General features: G+C 37.0%; 1 protein-coding gene across 1 annotated transcript in view; it reads right to left on the bottom strand.

Moving 5' to 3' along the window:
* The window catches only part of RUNX3 (RUNX family transcription factor 3), a 62,059-nt gene extending 49,465 nt beyond the window's left edge, over positions 1-12,594 (bottom strand). Inside the window, exons 1-2 of the mRNA XM_040424473.1 lie at positions 11,545-12,594; positions 8,370-8,526 (exon numbers count right to left, since the gene is read on the bottom strand). Coding sequence (XP_040280407.1) covers positions 8,370-8,526; positions 11,545-11,802 — 415 coding nt within the window. The 5' untranslated portion in view covers positions 11,803-12,594. The remainder of the gene's footprint in view (positions 1-8,369; positions 8,527-11,544) is intronic.
* Positions 12,595-24,871: the final 12,277 nt, after the last annotated feature.

Raw genomic sequence — 24,871 nt, 5'->3', positions numbered from 1 at the left:
ACGAATTGAGGCATTCTTTGTGAATGTTATATAAATCTCTAAAAGTTATTGATGGAACCGTGGTATCTGCTACCCGGTCACATGACCAGCCCTTATTATCACTATGTGTTCAGTGGATGTTAGAAAACAGCCAGTTCTGGTCATGTGATGCGGAGCAGGATCACGTGGTCCCGGTCACGTGGACTGAGTAATTCACATGACCTTCCGGCGGGCCCGGCGGCCTACTTAAGTTGGCACGCCTGTATTATATTATATCATATCCATCCGACATTCCATCAAGGACTTATATAGCGCTACTATATTCCGCAGCACTTCACAGACATTAGCATCCAACTGTCCCCAATGGGGCTCACAATTTAAGGTCCCTATCAGTATGTCTTTGGAGTGTGGGAGAAAACCAGAGAACCCGGAGAAAACCCACACAAACACAGGGAGAACATACAAACTCTATACAGATGTTGTCCTCGGTCGTATTTGAACCTAAGACCCCAGCGCTGCAAGGCACCAGTGCTAACCACTGAGCCACCGTGCTGCCCATTTTCCTTGTTACCGTAAAGTGCTGTCCTTAGGAGGTGTAATGACCGACAGTGTATACATGAATCATGATTGTGGCAAATCTATTTAAACTATCTGATGTTCATGTAAGGTAGCACACCTAATTTGATATCTGCATTAACCATGATAGGGGAGATATCCATGTTAAATATATATTACTAATTAACCATTAACCGTGTCCGTTAAGCATATGCTGGTGACACTATTTTAAGTGCACCGTTCTGTCCCCTGATGAGCCCCAGATTGAGTTAGGTGAAACGCGTTGGACCTAAAGGGACTCTGAGAATCTGGTATTGATACATCAATATCATATATAATACTGTATCATTGTTTATACCATCTGACCTGGCAACTGTGGTAATGGTGTCTGATTTAGATTAGTGTGTATTTCTTTGTTCACACTGGGTTTATTTTTGGTGTATTATTTTTGGTTTATACTTGTTTATTATTTGATGTGCTTCTGGTAGAAAAATATTCATAATTTAGTGAGAGGCCACCTATCTAGTGGGCCACCTATCCCCAATCAGGGCCATTCCAGGGCGTTGAGGAGGTTCCTGATATGGGATCGCCCTTATCGGGAGGGGGGGGGGGGCATTCCGTTTTATAGGCAGGTCCTACAGTATAAGGTGAGAGCTAGGGACAGTACCCCATTCATCAACTTCCTGCCTATATAACTGCCTGTTATACGATTGTTGAATTATTTTGTTATTTTCTCAATAATATTATCTATATCTCAGGGATATTTTTATTGGATCTATATTAAAGGCTACGTTTTATCAGGGTAGTAGTTTGTGAGGCCTTATTGATTATGTACTACCTCTATTTATTGGACCCTGTGACGGGTTATTGTCTCAGCTGTGAATCCCAACACCTTCCTCATGTACAGCTATCAGTCACTGACAGCTATCTCTTTATACATACTTACACAGAGAATGCTATCAATCACTGATAACATCTCCCCTGTGTACAACTATCAGTGACTGACAACTATCTATGTATATACGCTTGCACAGAAAATGCTATCAATCACTGATAACACCTCCCCCGTGTACACCATCAGTGACTGACAGCTATCTCTGTATACACACTTACACAGAGAATGCTAGCAATCACTTATAACACCTCCCCCATGTACAACTCTCAGTGACTGACAGCTATCTATGTATACACACTTACACAGAGAATGCTATCAATCATTGATAACACCCCCCTGCAGGGGCGTTGCTGGGGTCTCAAAAGATCCGGGGCCCAAGCCTCAATGAATATTGCCCAATTCTCTTGCCCAATCGCCCCCCCCCCCAACCACTCCCCCTGCAAACACTAGCACTGAAGACATTTTACTGTACTTGCTATACAGCAGCACGTATCTTTCACATCCAGTGCCTCCCAGGTGACGTCTCCTCTGATGTAGATCTTCTCTGTCATCATCTTCTCCATTCGGTCCGGACAACTTCTCTCAGCCGCACCTCGTCTCTGCAGAGTGTGACACACAGACATCTTAGGCTACTTTCACACTTGCGTTAGGTGCGGATCTGTCTGGTATCTGCACAGATGGATCCGCACCTATAATGCAAACGCTTGTATCCGTTCAGAACAGATCTGTTTGCATTATTCTTTTTTTTTAAAAGTCTAAGTCAAAACGGATCCGTCCTGACTTACATTGAAAGTCAATGGGGGACGGATCCGTTTTCAACTGCACCATATTGTGTCAATGAAAACGGATCCGTCCCCATTGACTTACATTGTAAGTCAGGAGTCTCAGGACGGATCCTTTTGGCTCTGCATCGCCAGGGGGACACCAAAACGCTGCAAGCTGCCCCCAGTATTTATAATATCCCCTACTGTTATAATGCTCACCCTGAAGTGCCCCAGTATTTATATCGCCCCCTACTGTTATAATGCCCAGACAGTGCCCCATGTATTTATATTGCCCCCTACTGTTATAATGCTCGCCTTGAAGCGCTCCCAGTATTTATAATGCCCCCTGCAGTGCCCCCTGTAGTTATATTCCTCCGTTTACTGTCCTCAGAAATTATAATTCCTCAGCCCCTCCACCATACAGTCCCATGTAAATAATATTATTTTCCTCCTCCTCCATAGAGTCCCATGTAAATACCATCACACCATCTCTCCAGCCCCCTCCAATATACAGTCGCATGTAAATAACATCCCTCTCTATCTACAGCCCCGTCCAAAATACAGTCCCACGTAAATAACTTCAGACCTCACATACAGTCCCAGTTAAATAACTACAACTCCCAACATTGCTCTGCCTCTCACGCTGAGTAATCTACCCCTTCACTTACCTCTCCTCATGTAGCAGACCTCACCACAGCTTCTTCCCAGGACTTCTCTTCACTGCTGAGCTGTCCTGTCCTGCACTGGTCACATGATGGTGACATCATCACAGGTCCTTTTCAGCTACTGCATTTAGAACTGATCACAAGGACTGTGATGTCATCACAGGTCCTTCAGCTCTTGCAAGGCATTAGATTCCTGAGGATGGCAATACAGTTGGATCTATCTAGCAGGCAGTACTTTCTGGGCCTGGGACAAAACATCAGGGGCCCAGACCCCGAATGTTTTACCCGAGCAACGCCCCTGCCCCCCTGTGTACAGATTTCAGTGACTGACAGCTATCTCTGTATATACATTTACACAGAGAATGCTATTAATCACTAATAACACCTCCCCATGTACAGCTATCAGTAACTGACAGCTATCTATGTATACACACTTACACAGAGAATGTTATCAATCATTGATAAGACAGCCCCTGGGTACAACTATCAGTGACTACCAGCTATCTATGTATACACATTTACACAGAGAATGCTATCAATCACTGATAATACCTCCGCCGTGTATGACTATCAGTCACTGATAGCTATCTATGTATACACACTTACACAGAAAATGCTATCAGTCACTGATAAGACAGCCCCCTGTACAACTGAAAGCAGAAAAAGCAGAGATTTTGATAAAATTTCAAATTTTATTTTTTCCACAAAGCTATATAAATATATGCTCAGCTCCTCCTGCCTCAGATTGCACTTTTGAGGTGGCAGGTCCTCTTTAAACAGATAATGAGCAAGAATGCCCTCCCTGGATCAGATTTGGACCTCCATGGATCTGATATGGACAGACCATCAATACTCTTGTTATGGGTAAAATGTATGCCAGTGCTGGTGCAAGGAATATTATGACACCAACAGGAAAGACAACATTACCAGAATGGAGGCTTTCTTTACACACCTTTATAAAAATTTGCTTAGGTAGACTGTTAAACCATTATTGTATGCAAAATGTTTGGATAGACATGAGACTATTATAATCCCTTATTTTGAAATTACATCAATACACTCAAGATGAATCAGTTCAAAGACCAGACTTAGAATTATAAAGCATTCCGGTTTGGAAATTTGTTTTGGAAGCATGAAAAAAACTCTAACAGGATAATTAAGTACAGAAATAAAAGCTTAATTCCTAAAAGGGCAGATTTTCCATTGCCAATCTGCAGTCAGTTAAGTACAGAATTTGAAAAAAAAACAACAACAACTAAAAGTATGCATTTTAGGAAACAAGACGGAAATGTTAAAGACATGTTAACACTGCATCTAAACAGTAGTTACAGACCATAAAACCTTTTATCCATATTTGTAGATATGAATATACAGATTTACATTGACAGGATTCAACTAGTTAAAGGAGACAACTACCTTGTCAGTGGTCTGCATCCGGTGGCTGTACAACTGTTGCGAAATTACAAGGCTATACACACCATGGAAAGCTGCAGATTGACATGGCATGATGGGTCTTGTAGTGGTACAATAGCTGGAGGGTCACAGGTTGAAAGCCGCTGCACTAAATTGCTACTGTCAGCATCCACAGCAGAAATCTTTAGATCCTTATACTTGCTTACTTTCCCAGATTGTCTGGGATTCTCCTTAAGAAAGGGACACCTTCTGGAGACCTTCTGGACTCCCTGGGAGTGAAACCTCTCCAAAAGACTGCCTTTTGAAAAAGACCACCCTCCTAACCAGATCAGGTTTCCCGTGACAGATTTAAAAGCCTCAGTCATAATAAGTCTCATGTACAGTAGGCTCTTTAACTAATAGATCAAAAATAGGTAGATTTCCCCAAATTTGTAAAATTAAAGGAATTTTGCTACCATTATACTGTAGGTTCCTTTCCATTCCAGCAGCTATTATAAAATGCAGTATGAAAGCTCAGTTCGGTGATGATGCCCTCATGACATGGATCCAAAAATTCCAGTCAGGGGGGTGGTAGGCAGAAAATGGCATCTAGCTACAGAGAACTAAGCCACCTAACCCCTCTAATTTTGTCAAATGACTGAGTGGGTTGACAAAAACGGTCATTCCACCACATGGTTATTAATATATTAAGCTATTTACAGACTCTTGTTTGGGGATATGGGAAGGTGTTTCATGGGTGCAGGGTCACCATCATTAGTGTGTTTTACAGGGGCTGGTACTGATGACTTTGGAATGTCTCTTAGACATATAGATTACTGCTTGTAAAATGCTACATTTTAGATTTACTTACCATAGAAAAAACATTTTGCTATGTAACCTTATAAAAAGACTTCTCATATGTGACCCATAATCTTGTCTAATACGAAACATGAAACCTATAAGTTAAGAGTCTGAGCACTGGTTCGATTTAATCCTCAGTAGGTCTGAATGAATGAGGAGGGGTGGTGCCATGTCTGCTCTGTGGTCTACTCTAATAACTTGAAGGATGCAGAAGGTTTTGTGAAGACGTCAGTAGTTACAAAAGCAGTTCCCCACTACAGCTGAGCGGGAGTTAGAATTGATGAAATGTTCATAGTTGAGAAGGAAAGTTTCTAATAGTTTTAAAAATGGTGAATAAATCATTTGTGTCAGAGAACAAGAATGCGACCATCCAATTATACTGAGTTTCAATGAGACTGGCATCATGAAGCAGGGTGGGCTGTATTCACGGACATGCGTCTCAAGCTGAAGCACTGCTCAGCAGGTATTGCAATCTTTTGACACAATATCATTGTAGGCTTCATGTATAAAACAATGCAAGCAGTGCAGGCAGATTGTAAAGCGGTTTTGCACAGATACCAGCTTGCATACCCCCACTATAACAAATGACAAAATGTATTGTTTTCTATAGACAACTTATTTGGTTATTGTCACCATTAATGTTCTAGTCTCTCGCTTTTTATTTTTTATTATAAAAGAACCTGAATGATGTTTATTATAATAATTTGGCATTTTACTATGTTATTGCTTGGGGTAAAATCATTCTCAGGCAGTGTGAATTTTATTTGTAATGACCTGCCATTTATCAGATTATGGCATAATTAAAGGGGCTGTCCAAGTGTTTTATACTGATGACCTAGGCTCCGGGTAGGTCATCACTATCTGATTGGTGGGGGTCCAACTGCAAGCAATCCCGCCGATCAGCTCATAGAAGAGTGAGCGCCACAGCCTCTTCCTAGGCCAGTGATGTTCCATAGCCTAGGTGCAGTTCAGTCACATTCAAGTAAATGGGGCTGAGCTGTGATACCAGGCACAGCCCCTATCCAGTAGACTGCGCTGTGCTAGGAAAGCTGTGAAGAGGCTGCAGTGCTCTGATGAGTGCTGTGGTCTCTTCGAAGAACTGATCAGTAGTGTTGGGCGCGAATATTCGAATTGCGAATTTTAATCGCAAATATCTCCACTTTGAGAATTTGCGAAGATTTAAAATATTGTGCTATATATTTGTATTCGCGAATATTGTAGATATTCCCTTCTTGCTTGTGTGCCAATGAGAAGGCTGCAATGTCTTTGTCTGAGCTTAGCAACATCCCTAGCAACCAATAGGAAAGTTGCCTACCCCTTACTATATAAGAACCTCCCAAGCAGCCATTTTCTACAGTTTTATGGAGTTGTGAGAGAGAGAGAGCAGTGTTATTGCTGTGCTCTGTGCTTTGCTGTGTCATTACATTAGATAGTTAGTTAGCTTATATATATCATACAGATAGTTAGTGGGAGATAGTCAGTATAGGTTAGATCGTGATATAGTGGAGCTGATAGGTTCTGCTGTCCAGACATAGTGCTGTAATGTCACAACAATACTTAGTGCACCAATCAGTAATATGTAGTCAGACCTGTTAAAATGTGATGTTGCACGTATTGCGGCAAAAATATGCGCATCAATAATTGCAGATTTTCGCAATCGAAAATATATTAGAGCACTATAAAGCTATTGTAATGTTCTGCCATGCTAACCATTTTCTCCAGTCTCAGGAAGCTTCCACAGCCTGTATTGCACGCGCAATACGTGCATATTATATTGCTGATTTTCGCAATCAAGAAAATAATCGCGAATACTCGAATTCGTGAATATATGATGAATATTCGCCAAAATATTCGTGAAATATCGCGAATTTGAATATTGCCCCTGCTGCTCATCACTACTATTGTCCCAATTACATGCTTAATTTCAGATGAAAGCCAAAGACAAGCAAGCAGGTGTATGTTATTGTTTCACTGCTCCCTGTGATGAGATAGTAGTTCTGGCAAATCAAAGGAACAAATATGTATTTAGTTTTAGACTACAAGTCATGCTGTTGATTTGGCCCCCAAATTGCAAATTATGACTGCTTGGGACCCCCAAAATGTGATTTTTAATAGAGTTTACATCTTATTCAATATATATTTTTGGAATCCTAGTTGCAATCTTTACCCACTGGCATTTTACATCTACTTCATCCAATGAATATTAATATTAGATATCCATCTAAAGTATATTTGTTATACCATAGTTGATCATTTGGATTAAATAGAATATGTTTTTGTCTTTGAAGATGTCTTTTGACTCCTATTAATCAAGATGGAAATAACTGCAAGCTAAGCATAATAGAAAGGTTGAACTAGGGATTGTTTGTTGGCCCAGCCAGACCATATGTTGGTGCAACGGTATATGCACATTGATGTAAAATGTAAATTCAGTGGGGAAAATCTACTAATCCTATGGATGGCGTAAATTTAGACAGGCTGTGAAGACCTTTGCCAGATTTATCACTGTGGTCCAGGCTGGATGATAAATTTGACACCAGAATTGTGGCACAATCCTAGCACAAACCATTGCATTTTAGACTACGTCCCTTCCTGGTAAGCCATTTCCCTTTTTCAGACTAGGCGCAGAAACCTGTATGCATTGAATTGCACCACTTTTTGGAACAATTTATCTAGGTGTACTCACATTATTAAAAGTGGGCCTATGTGTTTAGAGGTATTCCCAGTTTTATTGTCCTCCAAACTTTGTAGCATTTTAGGCTACAGTTGTACTATGGTAAGTGCATGTTAGTATGGCGTAGTCAACATTTGGCGTAGTCAACATTTGTTGTGATGTAAATTGCCCCATCCAGATAATACATTTTAAAACTAAAACACTAATTAAAAAGTTTATTACAAATTAAGCTTTAGCGATATTTTTCAAGATAAAATAAGATTACATTTAGTTGACATATTTTGGTAGCAAAAATTGGAGGCAAACTAAATGGTCAGGCAAAGGGGAGAATGACGCTTACAACAATACATGCACATCAGCTGATTGTACTTCATAAAATGCACTTTTTACGTTATTTTAACGACAATAGAAAGGAGAAAAAGCCACGCACACCCAAAATATCAGTAAGGATACAATGTATATAAATGTATAATATATTATGCAGTGCATACATTATGGGTAATGAAGAATTAACACAACTACAAATTGTCTTGTATTTCTGACATAACTCAACATCAACTAAATAGTGATAAAGTGAGGCCTACCTCTTCCACTTCTACCAACAAAGCGAAGATCATTGAATCGAGCTACTTGATTCTTCATGACAGCGGAAGCGTTTCTCAACTCGGCTGAATAGTTCTCATCATTTCCAGCCATCACTGTTACTACTGTCCCGTCAGGCACATCACCCAGTGCCACAACCTGCAACGAGACAGCCATGTTTAGAGAACTATGCATTGCATTAGTTACCTATGAGTTTTAAATTTAGTCAAGTGTATATCACAAGTGCTACTAATACACATTGATAATACCAGATGATAGGGGAATGGTGCGAGCACTCAGTAAATGTGGTACCTAGAAATAAATAGGACTGATTTATAAATCTAGGCTATCCAAATTCTTCATGTGTCATCCACAGAACTACATTTGTCATCTTGCATGAATTATGGCCTATTTATTTCATTAAACTTCTAAATATTATATTGTTTAAAATCAAATCAAAATTATTTATTTTGCAAATTTCTAGTTCTAATCTAACAACCAACAGGAACAGATCTGTTTAAACGATGAATCTGCCCCAATGGCTTCTCATTCATACTATATTGTCTATATGCCATTGCTGATCATCTTGTAATATATATTACAATGCAGGTAGACATTTACAGGGTAAGGGCATTTTGTCTTCCAGATGGTTTGGATGTTATGTGTTAGGTTACATTTCGGGCATCATTTATATAATATACTATAAGTACATTAAAAAATAGTCAAAATTGGGTAGCATTCTCCAGACAATGAGTTGTAGCATCAGTGCATATGAATTTATGATGTTATCAGTACTGCACAGCAAATGCTCTTTATCAGAGATTCTTATACAAGGCATTCCAATATATATGAATTTCAGTGCAAGAATGGCTTTAATGATCATCTTTGCTAATGATGATTAATAAGATACTTGGACTTCAAAGGTTTCTGATGACACGGAAATCACTCAAAAGCATTTAAATAATCATAATTTGTTATGTAGTTTTAAATTGCTAGATTTCAAAAATGTTAGACAAATGATAAATGATTTAAAATTATGTTCGAATTCATCTTTTGTTGTTATTTCATAATAAACATATTTTACTTCATTCTTAAGAATCAAGTTTCATATATTTAAAGTTTTGGACTATTTTATATAAATTTTAACATTTCTTTAAGATGTATGTTGTGAACCGTATTTGTTCCTACAGGTGCTAGTAATAATAATAATAATAATAATAATAATATACCGTATATATTTGCCTATATTAGTATGCAAATATATATTTTGTTACTTATTAGGCATTATTGTACTGTACAGAGAATGCACATGCATTGGTCTTTGTATCTTTTGTACTGTTTTTGTTTTTCCCTTTGCCCAGTTGGGTTTTTATAGTCTGTTTCCCATTTAGATTCTGTTCTTGCTCCTCATGCAGTATGCTTTGGCACTTTTTTCATGATTGTTAGTTATTGTTCCTCTTTTTTCATTTTATATATATATATATATATATATATATATATATATATATATATATAGTTTCTTCCCTAATAATTGCATTTAATATTGCAAATAAAATACAGTTTTTCAATAATGCAATAATGTTTATACTTCATCATAGATCATTAATCATAATTAATAGACAGTCAATAGTTTACATGAAAATTGTGAATCCTATATAATTATTGTCCCATTTTATTCTGGAGATGGATAGCCTTTTTAAAACAACAGCCTAATGAAGCATCTACTGATAGAGACTCTCTTTACTTTTAAGGTTTTGTGAAACCTCAAACCTTCTTGTTTATTACTATGTTAACTTTGTCTTTGCACGTTATTTCTCTACAGAACTTTTCTTTAGATGTGCATGCTATCGCTTCTCTTCAATCTCTGACCACAGATATCTCATGTTCTCCAATGTGTAGAGCAGCAGCCCACTGATTTCCCATCAACAGACACAGCACTCAAGCAGCACAAAACTTGCTATTTTATACGATTTCTTCTATATAGAATATTGCAAAAGCAAAGCATAGTACAGACTATTTTACACAGAAAGCGTCTATTTGCAGTTTTATATGTTTCTGTGAATAAAAAGTCATTAGATTCTTGATATGTGTTTCCGATCGTACCCTAGAATTAACTGAATTAGAATTAGAGTAAAATTAGGAATGACAAATGCATATTCAAACTATAAAATGATACAATTAAGATATGTGATAAAATAAAAGGATAAATCTATAGTAAGTGGCTCAGTGAGGGGACTACTATGGTAACACAGGTGGATGCACATTGGAGAACATGAGATATCTGTGGTCAGAGATTGAAGAGAAGCGATAGCGCGCACATCTAAAGAAAATTTAGTGGGGAAATAAAGTACAATAACCAAGTTAACATGGTAATAAACAAAAAGGTTTGAGGTTTCACATAGTTTGCTCCACTTCAAAAGACTGTAACTGTAAAGGGAGTCTCTATCAGTAGATGTTGCGTTAGGCTGTTGTTTTTACAGAATTTTATGGTTAATGTAGGGTTTTTGTTCCTGATCATTACACTTGATATTCTTCAGAAGAGGAGGAGGAGGAGTGACAATGAGGTTGAGACTGGTTTGTGAAGTGGTGTACCAATCATACCAAACTGTATGCTAAAATCAGTCCTCATGCAGAACATTTGGTTAAGCAATACCAACACAATAAACCATGAAGAAAAATATGACTGTCAATTTACAATGGTCTATCCTACTATTTATGACAGTGGGATTTCTTTTTCATCTGCACTGCTAAATGAGTGCCTGCTAGATCTTATCAGTTTGTGAACTGCGCAGGAATAGATTTCTTATATAAACCATATATTTTAGACCATTGCACGACTGCACAGATGCAGTATTGATGAGTTTGCCATTTGGCTCGACTCATATTGTCTGTGGTTTTAAATAGGTCTGACGGAAAACCTGCCACATTATCTTACCCACAGAGATCTCTCATAATGCCCAAAAATATAGGCATAAAAAAATAAAAAAAGTACACTAGGCTAACTCTAATATAGAACCCAGTATACCGGGCATGTGAAATGATGACTGTTACGTGGAATACGTGGAAGTTAGCAGGTGCAATAGTCACTAAGCATCAAAGTATGAAAAGTACATTTAGACATCTACTACAAATATGAAACTTCTGCTTAATTTTCCTGATAAGTGCACCGCCATTTACCTTAAATGCTACTGGAAGGGTCTTGTTGCATCTCCAATGTGAAGGCAGGACAGAGCATAAGAAGTTGGGGCTGTCAGTCCGGACAAGTTCTCCAGCGTGATCTGCGAGGACATCCACTACAGTTCTTATCTCCATTCTCGTACGTCCTGTGCCAGAAGAGCTGATGGTTCCATTGCTGTCTCCCATTTTACCGCAGGAGAAGGTAGTCGATGGAGGAGTAAAGCGCCGGCTGGTGCTCGGGTCTACTGGAATACGCATTACAACAAGAAGAGTTAAAAAGCGTCAGCCACTGGGTCTAAACTAGAAGTTTAGTGTCTCTTTCACAAATTTTAACTCGCAGTAAACCAGACAAGGCACTCAATTCTCATTTAAGATTGGTTATCACAGATCTTTTCTAAAAAGAATAAAAGAGTCCAGAGATCAGTAGCTCAGGAAGTGACTGTCTGATCTGAAATCTGCAGGGGTGGTGGAGAAGGGGTGTTGCATGCAAAGAAACTCTGTGCCCAGCCTCGTCTTCTCAAGTTTCTGCACCCTCCTTAAAGCACCAAAACCACAAAAAAAAATGTTACGAAGTCTACAGCTATAACAGCGATCCAAGTAGCAATGCTTAGAAACTTTACAAGCACTGGTTGTGTGATATGGCAGCTGGTTCTCCTGCAAAAGTCAGATCTAAGGCTGTAAAATGGACGCAGTCAATCAGATGACTAAGAACAGTAGTTTTCTTTATATAACAGTCCAGAAACTCTACGAAATGTGAAAAAAGGCATGAGAAAACAGAAGTTAGCACACATCTGTCTTCTTCCTGATGGTCATGAAAAGAGCAGTCAGCATAAAAAGATGTGGGGGTGGTTAAAAGTTTTCTCTGAAAATCTCAATTTACTTATGGAACAATCCCAGAGACGTGTTACAGAAAGTCAAGCCAATGTAGATAAAAAATAAACTTCACTACATTCCAAGTCACAGGTCACAGTGAACTGGAGTCTCCTTTTATCTCATATGCTGATGCATGTAATAATCCCAACAGTTTCCCTCTACTGATCTGCCCAGAGAAAGTGCAAGAGTCGTGTCCTGTCATCCAGCATTTACACCAGAGCTGTCACAGGGAGGGGAGGAGAGAGCAAGTGTGACTGGCAAATCAACAGTGCAAGCCCTGTCTATAGGAGACCAGAAGCTCACAAAAGGGTGTGCCTGCAAGACAACTCCCCCTGCCCATGTAGAGAGGGAGCCTGCTCCGAAGAGAGAAACATAGATGTACTCGAAGAAATGCAACAATCAGGCATGACCACAACTTGTATACAAAGTATTTGCATGCATTCACCACCCTAGTACAATAATCCACTGATCATTATTAATAATGGCAACCTCAGATAGATGGATATGTAGAGAGTAAAGTTACAGATGGTATATGTGGCTATTAGGTAAGGAGACCGGAAAAGATAGATAGACAGATAGATAAGATAGGCATATGATATATATATATATATATAATATATATATATATATATATATATATATATATATATAAAATCTATTAGATGATAGATATATGAGGTAGATAGATCATAGAAATTAGGCGGACATAGATAGAAATTTCAGATAGATAGAAAGATATAGATAGCTCATAGAAATCATATGGACAGACATAGAAATTATAGATAGATATAAGATAGAGATAGATAGATCATAGAAATTAGATGGACAGACATAGATAGAAATTACAGATAGATATAAGATAGATAGAGATAGATAGATCATAGAAATTAGATGGACAGACATAGATAGATAGATAGATAGATAGATAGATAGATAGATATGAGTTAGATAGATAGATAGATAGATAGATAGAAAGAAAAAAAAATGAAAATAGCAGCAGCAGGATCCAGGATCAAACCAAAAAAAGGAATGAGATGCAAGCCCAAGGGGACTAGACCACTGACCAGAAAGTAAAAAATGCAAATTGACAGATAGATAGATAGACCAGATGGATGATAGGTAGATATACTAGAAGGATGATAGTTGGATATACCCGATGGATGATAGATAAATAGAAAGATATATTAGATAAGATGATAAATAGATAGATAGATAGATAGATAGATAGATAGACAAAATGGATGGTAGATAGATTAGATAGAATTACAGATCACATTTAATAGTTCATTACATTCATAGAATGAATAGATAATTGGAAAGCCAGATAGATAGATAGGAGATAGATCACTGGATACATGTGTGCAACAAAGAATGTTTGCTGCATTCCTTTTTTGTTTGGGAATAGATACAGTACACAGATGGATGATAGATAACATATACGTAGATTTAGATTTTTAGATAGATAGATAGAACAGATAGAGTTGAGATGACAAGTTGATTAAATAGGAAAGATTGATAGATACTTAATAGATTAGAAAATATGTGCTATAGATATGAGATAGATAGATAGATATGAGATAGATAGATAGATAGATAGATAGATAGATAATAGATAGATATGAGAGAGATACATGGATAGATAGATAGATAGGAGATAGGTAGGTAGATAGATAGATAGATATGAGATAGATAGATAGATACTGTAGATAGATAGATAGATAGATAGATACTGTAGATAGATAGATAGATACTGTAGATAGATAGATAGATAGATACTGTAGATAGATAGATAGATAGATAGATAGATATGAGATAGGTAGATAGATAGAACAGATAGAGTTGAGATGACAAGTTGATTAAATAGGAAAGATTGATAGATACTTAATAGATTAGGAAATATGTGCTATAGATATGAGATAGATAGATAGATAGATAGATAGATAGATAGATAGATATGAGATAGATAGATAGATAGATATGAGATAGGTAGATAGATATGAGATAGATAGATAATAGATAGATAATAGATAGATAATAGATAGATAGATAGATAGATAGATAATAAATATAAGATAGATAATAGATAGATATAGATAGATAGATAGATAATAGATAGATAGATAGATAGATATGAGATAGATAGATAGATAATAGATAGATAATAGATAGATAGATACATAGATAGATAGATAATAGATAGATAGATAGATATGAGATAGGTAGGTAGATAGATAATAAATAGATGAGGAATATTTTCATGCAGAATAAAACTTTAGTTAATATTCAGTTTGTATTTTATTAATTTTTCTCTCAATAGGAACTTAGGATATGATTCCTGTTCATCTAGATTTCTCTTTCTTCCCCTATATTTTTATAATTAATAATTTACGTTACCAACAATTTGCATTAAAAGGAAAATTGCTTAATGGTTTAATCATTTAAGCCTGGGATAAAGGAAACTGTCCGCTCAACAATGGAAAAGTCTTGTGACTTATCTACTGCATGTCTAGTATGGTGAGGAGCCTTCCGCTTAGCACTGAAGTCGGCTTTTATTCTTTATTATAATATAGTATAGTATAATATAGTACTACATAATACGCTAAGCTATAATATATCCTTTTCATTTGATTATTAATTGTTCATTTTTGTTCCATACATTTAAGAAAATGTAAATAAATTTTTATTTTTAATCTTCAATAATTCAAAATCCTTTATCTAGTTTGTTATAATAGGACCTTAGAATGGGGACCCTCCACTTGTGCCCCACTTATCATATAGCTGGTGGGCGGGAGACATCAGTATTATTTTCTAGCCTGCTTCTTTTCATATTATTTAAATTATCCATTTCAGGGAATTGCGAATATTAGCAAATTCTTCATATCTTTTGATTATTTAGCTGTAAAGCATTGGAGTACTGGGGATAGAATGCTTCAAGAAACTGAATTCCTTGCGGCTGCTAGATCAGGTACCACCAGTAGAATAGAGCTACCAGTAAAGTTCTTTTTTTAAATTCCACGCCATTTTCAAGATTCTTGTTTGCATCCAGATGCTGAATACCTAGACAGACCAAGTACTTTTCACAGCTGAGGATATGGAACAATTTCATCCAATCTACGCAATCCTTTGTGAGCATACTGCATCACTAGCCTAAATGGACATGATATTGCTGCTATGTCTGTGGATAGTAATTCATTTCTTGCTAGGATACAAAAATGAACATCTTTGCCGCACAGGTTCTTGCATTGTCCTCTAGTGTCATTTAAAACGCTGCTCAGCAATTTCATTGTCATTTCTGTTTCTGGGAAAGCCGGGTGACAAGATTATGTATTCACTGGATTTACTGCTAAATTGAGAGCAATAATGAAAAAGAAAATGCAAACCACAATTTAGTATATTTATAAGGGTGAGTTCACAGATTTTTGTGGCAGTTTTTTCAGCCAAAGATAGGAAAGGGTTAAGGGAATGAAAAGTATAAAGGTTAGGCTACTGTCACACTAGAGTTTTTACTGAATCCGGCAAGGTTGAGCAAAATCGCTTCCGTTACTGATAATACAACCATCTGCATCCGTTATGAACAGATCCGGTTGTATTAGAGGGGATATGATAGAAACTTCTAAATACATAAAGGGAATAAACAAGGTAAAAGAGGAGAGAATATTTAAAAGAAGAAAAACTGCTACAAGAGGACATAGTTTTAAATTAGAGGGGCAAAGGTTTAAAAGTAATATCAGGAAGTATTACTTTACTGAGAGAGTTGTGGATGCATGGAATAGCCTTCCTGCAGAAGTGGTAGCTGCAAATACAGTGAAGGGGTTTAAGCATGCATGGGATAGGCATAAGGCCATCCTTCATATAAGATAGGGCCAGGGGCTATCCATAGTATTCAGTATATTGGGCAGACTAGATGGGCCAAATGGTTCTTATCTGCCGACACATTCTATGTTTCTATGTTATCTGTAACATTGCCAAGACGGATCCGTCATGAACTCCATTGACAGTCAATGGGGGACGGATCCGTTTCCTATTGTGTCAGATTGTGGCATCTTGTTCCGCATCACATGACGGAAAGCAAACTGCAGCATGCTGCGATTTGCTCCCCGGTATGGGAACACAACTAAACGGAGCTGAATGCGTTTTGGAGCACTCTGTTCTGTTCAGTTACTTTTTGTCCCCATTCACAATGAATGGGGACAAAACTGAAGCGTTTTTGTTTCCGGTATTGAGATCCCATGACGGATCTCAAGACCAGAAAATGTTAACGCTAGTGTGAAAGTACCATAAGACTTATGCTTCCTGCTGGATCCACTTCTGGCGTTGGCTTAAAAAACTGCCTCAAACACCAATGTGTGAACCCCCCTTTACTGTGTGCGGATGTGTTTTTCTGTAAATTTATTCTGAGTCCTGCAGTGCTAATCAGTGTGTGGAGAACTTATAGCGCTGTTCATCCTGATCCATCCGATTCATGATAGCAGTATAGAATGGAGCAGCAGCGGGACAGTGAAAGGCAGAGTCTTGTGCTATACTCTGTACAATCATGCAGACTGATACGTCCGTCAGCACTTTTTGTTTTATTTAAATATATATATATAGTTAAGTTTCTGCCAAATAAAGTTGTTGTTTTTTTGCTGTAAACATTTTATAATTTTTATTTATAATTATAGAAATCATCTATCTGCCATCTATCTATCTATTATCTATCTATCTATCTATCTATCTATCTATCTATCTATCTATCTTCTATCTATTATCTATCTATCTATCTATCTATCTATTATCTATCTATCTATTATCTATCTATTATCTATATATCTATGTATCTTCTATCTATTATCTATCTATCTATCTATCTATCTATCTATCTTCTATCTATTATCTATCTATCTATCTATCTATCTATATATATATCTATCTATCTATCTATCTATCTAATATCTATCTATCTATCTATCTATCTATCTATCTATCTATTATCTATCTATCTATCTATCTCATATCTATCTATCTTCTATCTATTATCTATCTATCTATCTATCTATCTATCTATCTATCTTCTATCTATTATCTATCTATCTATCTATCTATCTCATATCTATCTATCTATCTGTCTGTCTATCTATCTATCTATCTATCTATATCTATCTCATATCTATCTATTATCTATCTATCTATCTGTCTATCTATCTATCTATCTATTATCTATCTATCTATTATCTTTCTATCTATCTATCTATCTATCTATCTATCTGTCTATCTATCTATTATCTATCTATCTATTATCTTTCTATCTATCTATCTATCTATCTATCTATCTATCTATCTATCTATCTATCTGTCTATCTATCTATTATCTATCTATCTATTATCTTTCTATCTATCTATCTATCTATCTATCTATCTATCTATCTATCTATCTATCTATCTTCTATCTATCTAATATCTATCTATTATCTATCTATTATCTATCTATCTATCTATCTATCTATCTATCTCATATCTATTATCTATCTATCTATTATCTATCTATCTATATCTATCTATTATCTATCTATCTATCTATCTATCTATTATCTATCTATTATCTATCTATTATCTATCTATCTATCTATCTATCTATCTATCTATCTATCTCATATCTATTATCTATCTATATATATATATCTATTATCTATCTATCTATTATCTATCTATCTATATCTATCTATTTCCTATCTATCTACTATCTATCTATCTATCTATCTATCTATCTATCTATCTATCTATCTATCTCATATCTATCTATCTATCTATCTATTATCTATCTATCTATCTATCTATCTATCTATTATCTATCTATCTATCTGTCTATCTATTATCTATCTATCTATCTATCTATCTATCTATTATCTATCTATCTATCTATCTATCTATCTATCTATCTATCTATTATCTATCTATCTATCTATCTATCTATCTATCTATCTATCTATCTATCTCATATCTATTATCTATCTATCTATATCTATCTATCTATATCTATCTATTATCTATCTACCTATCTATCTCATATCTATCTATCTATATCTATCTATTATCTATCTATCTATCTATCTATCTATCTATCTATCTATTATCTATCTATCTATCTGTCTATCTATCTATCTATCTATCTATCTATCTATCTCATATCTATCTATTATCTATCTATCTATCTATCTATCTATTATCTATCTATCTCATATCTATCTATCTATCTATCTGTCTATCTACTGTGGAGGAAATAATTATTTGACCCCTCACTGATTTTGTAAGTTTGTCCAATGACAAAGAAATGAAAAGTCTCAGAACAGTATCATTTCAATGGTAGGTTTATTGTAACAGTGGCAGATAGCACATCAAAAGGAAAATCGAAAAAATAACTTTAAATAAAAGATAGCAACTGATTTGCATTTCATTGAGTGAAATAAGTATTTGAACCCTCTAACAAAAAAAGACTTAATACTTGGTGGAAAAACCCTTGTTTGCAAGCACAGAGGTCAAACGTTTCTTGTAATTGATGACCAAGTTTGCGCACATTTTAGGAGGAATGTTGGTCCACTCCTCTTTGCAGATCATCTCTAAATCCCTAAGGTTTCGAGGCTGTCTCTGTGCAACTCTGAGCTTGAGCTCCCTCCATAGGTTTTCGATTGGATTAAGGTCCGGAGACTGACTAGGCCACTCCATGACCTTAATGTGCTTCTTCTTGAGCCACTCCTTTGTTGCCTTTGCTGTATTTTTTGGGTCATTGTCGTGCTGGAACACCCATCCACGACCCATTTTCAGTTTCCTGGCAGAGGGAAGGAGGTTGTCGCTCAGGATTTCACGATACATGGCTCCGTCCATTTTCCCGTTTATGCGAATAAGTTGTCCTGTGCCCTTAGCAGAAAAACACCCCCAAAGCAAAATGTTTCCACCCCCATGCTTGACGGTGGGGACGGTGTTTTGGGGGTCATAGGCAGCATTTTTCTTCCTCCAAACACAGCGAGTTGAGTTAATGCCAAAGAGCTCTATTTTGGTCTCATCAGACCACAGCACCTTCTCCCAGTCACTCTCTGAATCATTCAGGTGTTCATTGGCAAACTTCAGACGGGCCTGCACATGTGCCTTCCTGAGCAGGGGGACCTTGCGAGCCCTGCAGGATTTTAATCCATTGCGGTGTAATGTGTTTCCAATGGTTTTCTTGGTGACTGTGGTCCCTGCTAATTTGAGGTCATTAACTAACTCCTCCCGTGTAGTTCTAGGATGCTTTTTCACCTTTCTCAGAACCATTGACACCCCACGAGGTGAGATCTTGCGTGGAGCCCCAGAGCGAGGTCGATTGATGGTCATTTTGTGCTCCTTCCATTTTCGAACAATCGCACCAACAGTTGTCACCTTCTCTCCCAGCTTCTTGCTAATGGTTTTGTAGCCCATTCCAGCCTTGTGCAGGTCTACAATTTTGTCTCTGACATCCTTGGACAGCTCTTTGGTCTTTCCCATGTTGGAGAGTTTGGAGTCTGCTTGATTGATTGATTCTGTGGACAGGTGTCTTTTATACAGGTGACTAGTTAAGACAGGTGTCCTTAATGAGGGTGACTAATTGAGTAGAAGTGTCTAACCACTCTGTGGGAGCCAGAACTCTTAATGGTTGGTAGGGGTTCAAATACTTATTTCACTCAATGAAATGCAAATCAGTTGCTATCTTTTATTTAAAGTTATTTTTTCGATTTTCCTTTTGATGTGCTATCTGCCACTGTTACAATAAACCTACCATTGAAATGATACTGTTCTGAGACTTTTCATTTCTTTGTCATTGGACAAACTTACAAAATCAGTGAGGGGTCAAATAATTATTTCCTCCACTGTATCTATCTATCTATCTATTATCTATCTATCTATCTATCTATCTATCTATCTATCTATCTATCTATCTATCTATCTATCTATCTATTATCTATCTATTATCTATCTATCTGTCTATCTATCTATTATCTATCTATTATCTATCTATCTGTCTATCTATCTATTATCTATCTATCTATCTATCTATCTATCTATCTATCTATCTATTATCTATCTATCTATTATCTATCTATCTATTATCTATCTATTATCTATCTATCTATCTGTCTATCTATCTATCTATCTATCTATCTATCTATTATCTATCTATCTGTCTATCTATCTATTATCTATCTATTATCTATCTATCTATCTATCTATCTCATATCTATTATCTATCTATCTATCTATCTATCTTCTATTATCTATCTATCTATCTATCTATCTATCTATCTAGCTTCTATTATCTATCTATCTATCTATCTATCTATCTATCTATCTATCTATCTCATATCTATCTATCTATCTATCTATCTATTATCTATCTATCTATCTATCTATTATCTATCTATCTATCTATCTATCTATCTATTATCTATCTATCTATTATCTTCCTATCTATATCTATCTATCTATCTATCTATCTATTATCTATCTATCTATCTCTCATATCTATATCTATCTATCTATCTATCTATCTATCTATCTATCTATCTATCTATCTATCTATCTATCTATCTCATATCTATCTATCTTCTATTATCTATCTATCTCTCTATCTCTCTATCTATCTATCTATCTATCTATCTATCTCCTATCTATCTATCTATCTATCTATCTATCTATCTACCTTCACCATCTCCCTACGAGAGGATTACAATGATGTGTATGTCATGCTGCCTTTACATTTCTTACCACTAGTGGTCACTGCGGTAACACTAAACTTGGGAATCAGTAGAACTTGTTAATAAAACGATGCTTCGAGTTTAAATAAAATATCACAGCTTACCAGTATCACTGAGGCCACTTAGACCTGTTCTTTAGCACTTCTAGGGGAATATATCAACATAAGTGTGACTTCATATACTGAAGATTTCTTGCAGAAAACTTGACTTAAAATCTACTCTCTACATCTGAATGGGGTTATTTTGTCAGCAAGTACACTTACACAAATCGGACAGTCACAGAAATGTCTGCAACAAATTTGCCTTTTGTGACTTCACCCACATAGGGGCAGCACTTACACCGTACAATAGTACATGGAATACCTATTGAAAGGAGCTGTAGGGACTGCCATGTACACGAGATATGCACATCATTTTGATTTCATTGGTGTTATTGTGGCCAGTTAAACTCTACGGCAAAAAAAATTGAAAACCCTACATACATAGAGGGAGATTTATCAAGGCCAGCGTCTGCACCACTGGATGATGCCCTTAATGTATGATGAGGCGCACACTTCATGCAGAAAGCTTTAATAGCAGCTGATTTACCTCTGGAAGTGCCACAACAGACATGATCTTCCAAATGGATCTTCTTGCCCTGGCCAATGCTGGGCAATAAATAAGCGCTGATAGAGAAGTTGGCGCTCATTTATAGTGCCTTTCATATATGCCGGCTCGGACTGGCTCGCAGGGGTACAGGTGAATCCCCGGTGGGCCCCTGAGCAAGATGGGCCCCTAGTCTCCCACCCCCTGCATAAGTGGCACATAGCACAGTAGACTTACTGCACTACATACATATATTCAATGTACAGCACCTCATCCAGCCTATGTTCATATAAAAAACTTGATAGATTATTAAAGAAACTCCCCAGATTATTATTATGGACACGATCAGAGCTGAGAGGACTTATAGGTGTAGAGGAAAGCTACCAGTGTCGTCTTCTCCCCAGGATCTACCTTCTCAGATGTGCTACAGGGACCCCATATTCAATCATCTGGTAGCATCTTGCAGCTGTGTGAGCAGGTAATATCTGAATGTATCCGTACGGTGGGCCCCCAAAATAAATTTTACTGGTGGGCCCTAGGCACTCCAGTCTGATACTGCATATATGTGCCTTTTATTATGATTGTTCATCCCCCATTCACTTTGCATATTGTCAACAGCACATCCTCTGCTTATACAAGGTAATGTGCTGCTGGCAAACATTGGTTTTTGGCCTTGCATGAAAGATGGCAATCACCCGTCAAGCAAGCATTTTGCCCTTTGAGTTATAGGAAGCACATGGACCAATAACTGACCTGATTCTCAGCCACTACAAGCAGGCTCTTATGCTTTGGTGTAGTATGTAAAGCTGACAGTAGACATCAGATAAATTGCAACCAATCCTACTAATTTCAGTGAGACTATCAGCTGTGTATGAAGTCTCCAGACTGTCCCCCAATGGTGATGATGGTCTAACTTCATAAACCTTCACAGATATCATATTGTGATGTCTCGGTTCCATGTCAGAAGATAAAATGTGGATTGCCCAATAAATAAAAGCTTGGTGATACCCAGAATTGGGCATCAAGAAATTGGCTAAATTATTTTTAACTGTAACCATAACATGCAGTGCAGCGGGTATGACTTTTAAACGTATGGATTTCTATAAAATTCTTCTGACAATCCCATTAGGGTCAATTGCTTGATGCTGAAATGACTACTTATTAAACCAAGAGGAAGATGCATTCACAGACTGTAATAATTGCCTACTTTAAGGGTTAATATCACTTGCTGTTTTTCATGTAATTTGTAAAAATACTCCAGGAAAGCAGATTTTGTATTAATAATTCACAGTTCCACTGCTTTCTGTAAAGCATTTAAGTACTGTACATTGCTGATTCCTTGCCCTCTAATATATTATTGATGTTTGTTTCCCACAAAATGGCACTGTCCGGTGAAAGATTTGGATTTGAATCTACAAATTGTTTAAATATAAGCAGACAATGGCCGAGATGCTGTGCATCCCTTTAAGAATAAAGCATGTGCATAAATTGCTGAACACACATGCACAGCTAGATCTACATAGATGCATGAGATGATTTCTCTAGCTTATATCATGGTAGTCAGAGAGGGCCAACTATAGACAGGATATATTCATGAATTATAGGATAGTGATACATGAGAAGGGCTCTGTTATGAGGATACTGTGGTTGGCTTTACTGGAGAGGGTCCATGGCTCCACTGTGGCTGGGTTTATTATGGTTGCTACTCTTATAAGGAGACTTGTTTTATTAGGAAAGCACTATAGCTGTTTTTCCCGGTGGAGAGGACTTTCTGGCTAGCACTATTGTGAAGGCACTGGGGCTTCAAATGTTATGATTTTAATGTCAATGGAAGCAGGAGAAAAGGGACATCCTGCAAAAGCTGTTCCTCAAATCTGTTTATTGATGTGTAAAAACTACACGTTTCAGGGCTAGACCAGCCCCTTCCTCAGGTATTACACCTAAGTAATACCTGAGGAAGGGGCTGGTTGAGTCCTGAAACACTTAGTTTTTGCACATCAATAAAAGGACTTACTAAGGATCTGCCTGTCGAGATTCCATTTGAAGAGCAGCTCTTGTAGGATGTCCCTTTTTCCTTGATTCTACTGACGTTTCCTATCTGGACACCCTCTGACAGGACAGTGAGGCAGCAGCTCTGCATATTCTTACTTTGGCACATTGGGCTGTTGTGCTCCCAGCACAACACCCCAAGGTAACTGGTACTTACACCCTCCGTCTTTACATTTTGAACCCCACATTTATGTATGCTCTGTTTGTGTAACTTTATTAGATTTATTGGAAGATGATTTTATAGTGCTATTAGGGGGCATAATGCTTGGGTATGGTATGGAGGATGGTAGTTGAATAATCCTTGTCTGGTGAAAGATAAAATGGTTACAGAAATAGTATCATCTGGAAGCTAAAAGTAGCCTGAAAAAATTCAATTAACATTTTAGCAGTTTTTCAGAAAAATGGCACAGTTTTTGATGCTGTTTTTTTTTTGTCAAGCCAGAAGTGAATTCAAGATGTGAAATATAAAATAAAAGTTTTTTTTTAAAAAGTGCTGTGTGAGAAACCACTATTATGATGGTTTTTACATTAACTACCCTATCTGAAGTGTTACTAGTCAACTCTAGCAGGTAATTTGTACCCATGCTATATGGAGGCTGATAACTGGACAAACTAGATATCGAGACAGAGAGACCCAGCACACCATAGACAAAGCAGGACAGGAATTTGGCAATCAGAAGTGCTGCAAGGAATCTCGTGCTAGGGGTTTCCCGCAATCAACAGGAAGTGTTTCAAATGAGTCTAAGAAACAGAGAAATACAGATATGTGAGCCCTCCCGTTGCTTACAACTGGCTGACTGGGTCAACATACTGTATTAGTATGAATAGTATACAGTGTGCCACCATTTAGGTGGAATGTCTCAAATATACATTATATTTACATATTAAACCATTATTTAGTAATATACCCCCTTATATAACTGTTAAGAGCATGCTACAGCTGTCTTCCACAGCTGTAGCAGGTTCCTTCACTTGAAACAAGGCAAACCACATTGTGAAGATAAGCCCATTTCTGCAAGAAATTCAAGGCTTTTACTAACTGCAACATCAACACCTGTGACACAAGAGTAACATCCATA

Source organism: Bufo bufo, chromosome 3 (assembly GCF_905171765.1).
Source record: "Bufo bufo chromosome 3, aBufBuf1.1, whole genome shotgun sequence".
Classification (NCBI taxonomy): Eukaryota; Metazoa; Chordata; class Amphibia; order Anura; family Bufonidae; genus Bufo; species Bufo bufo.
Note: the sequence above shows the minus strand (reverse complement) of the source record. Positions and strands in the feature narration are given on the sequence as shown.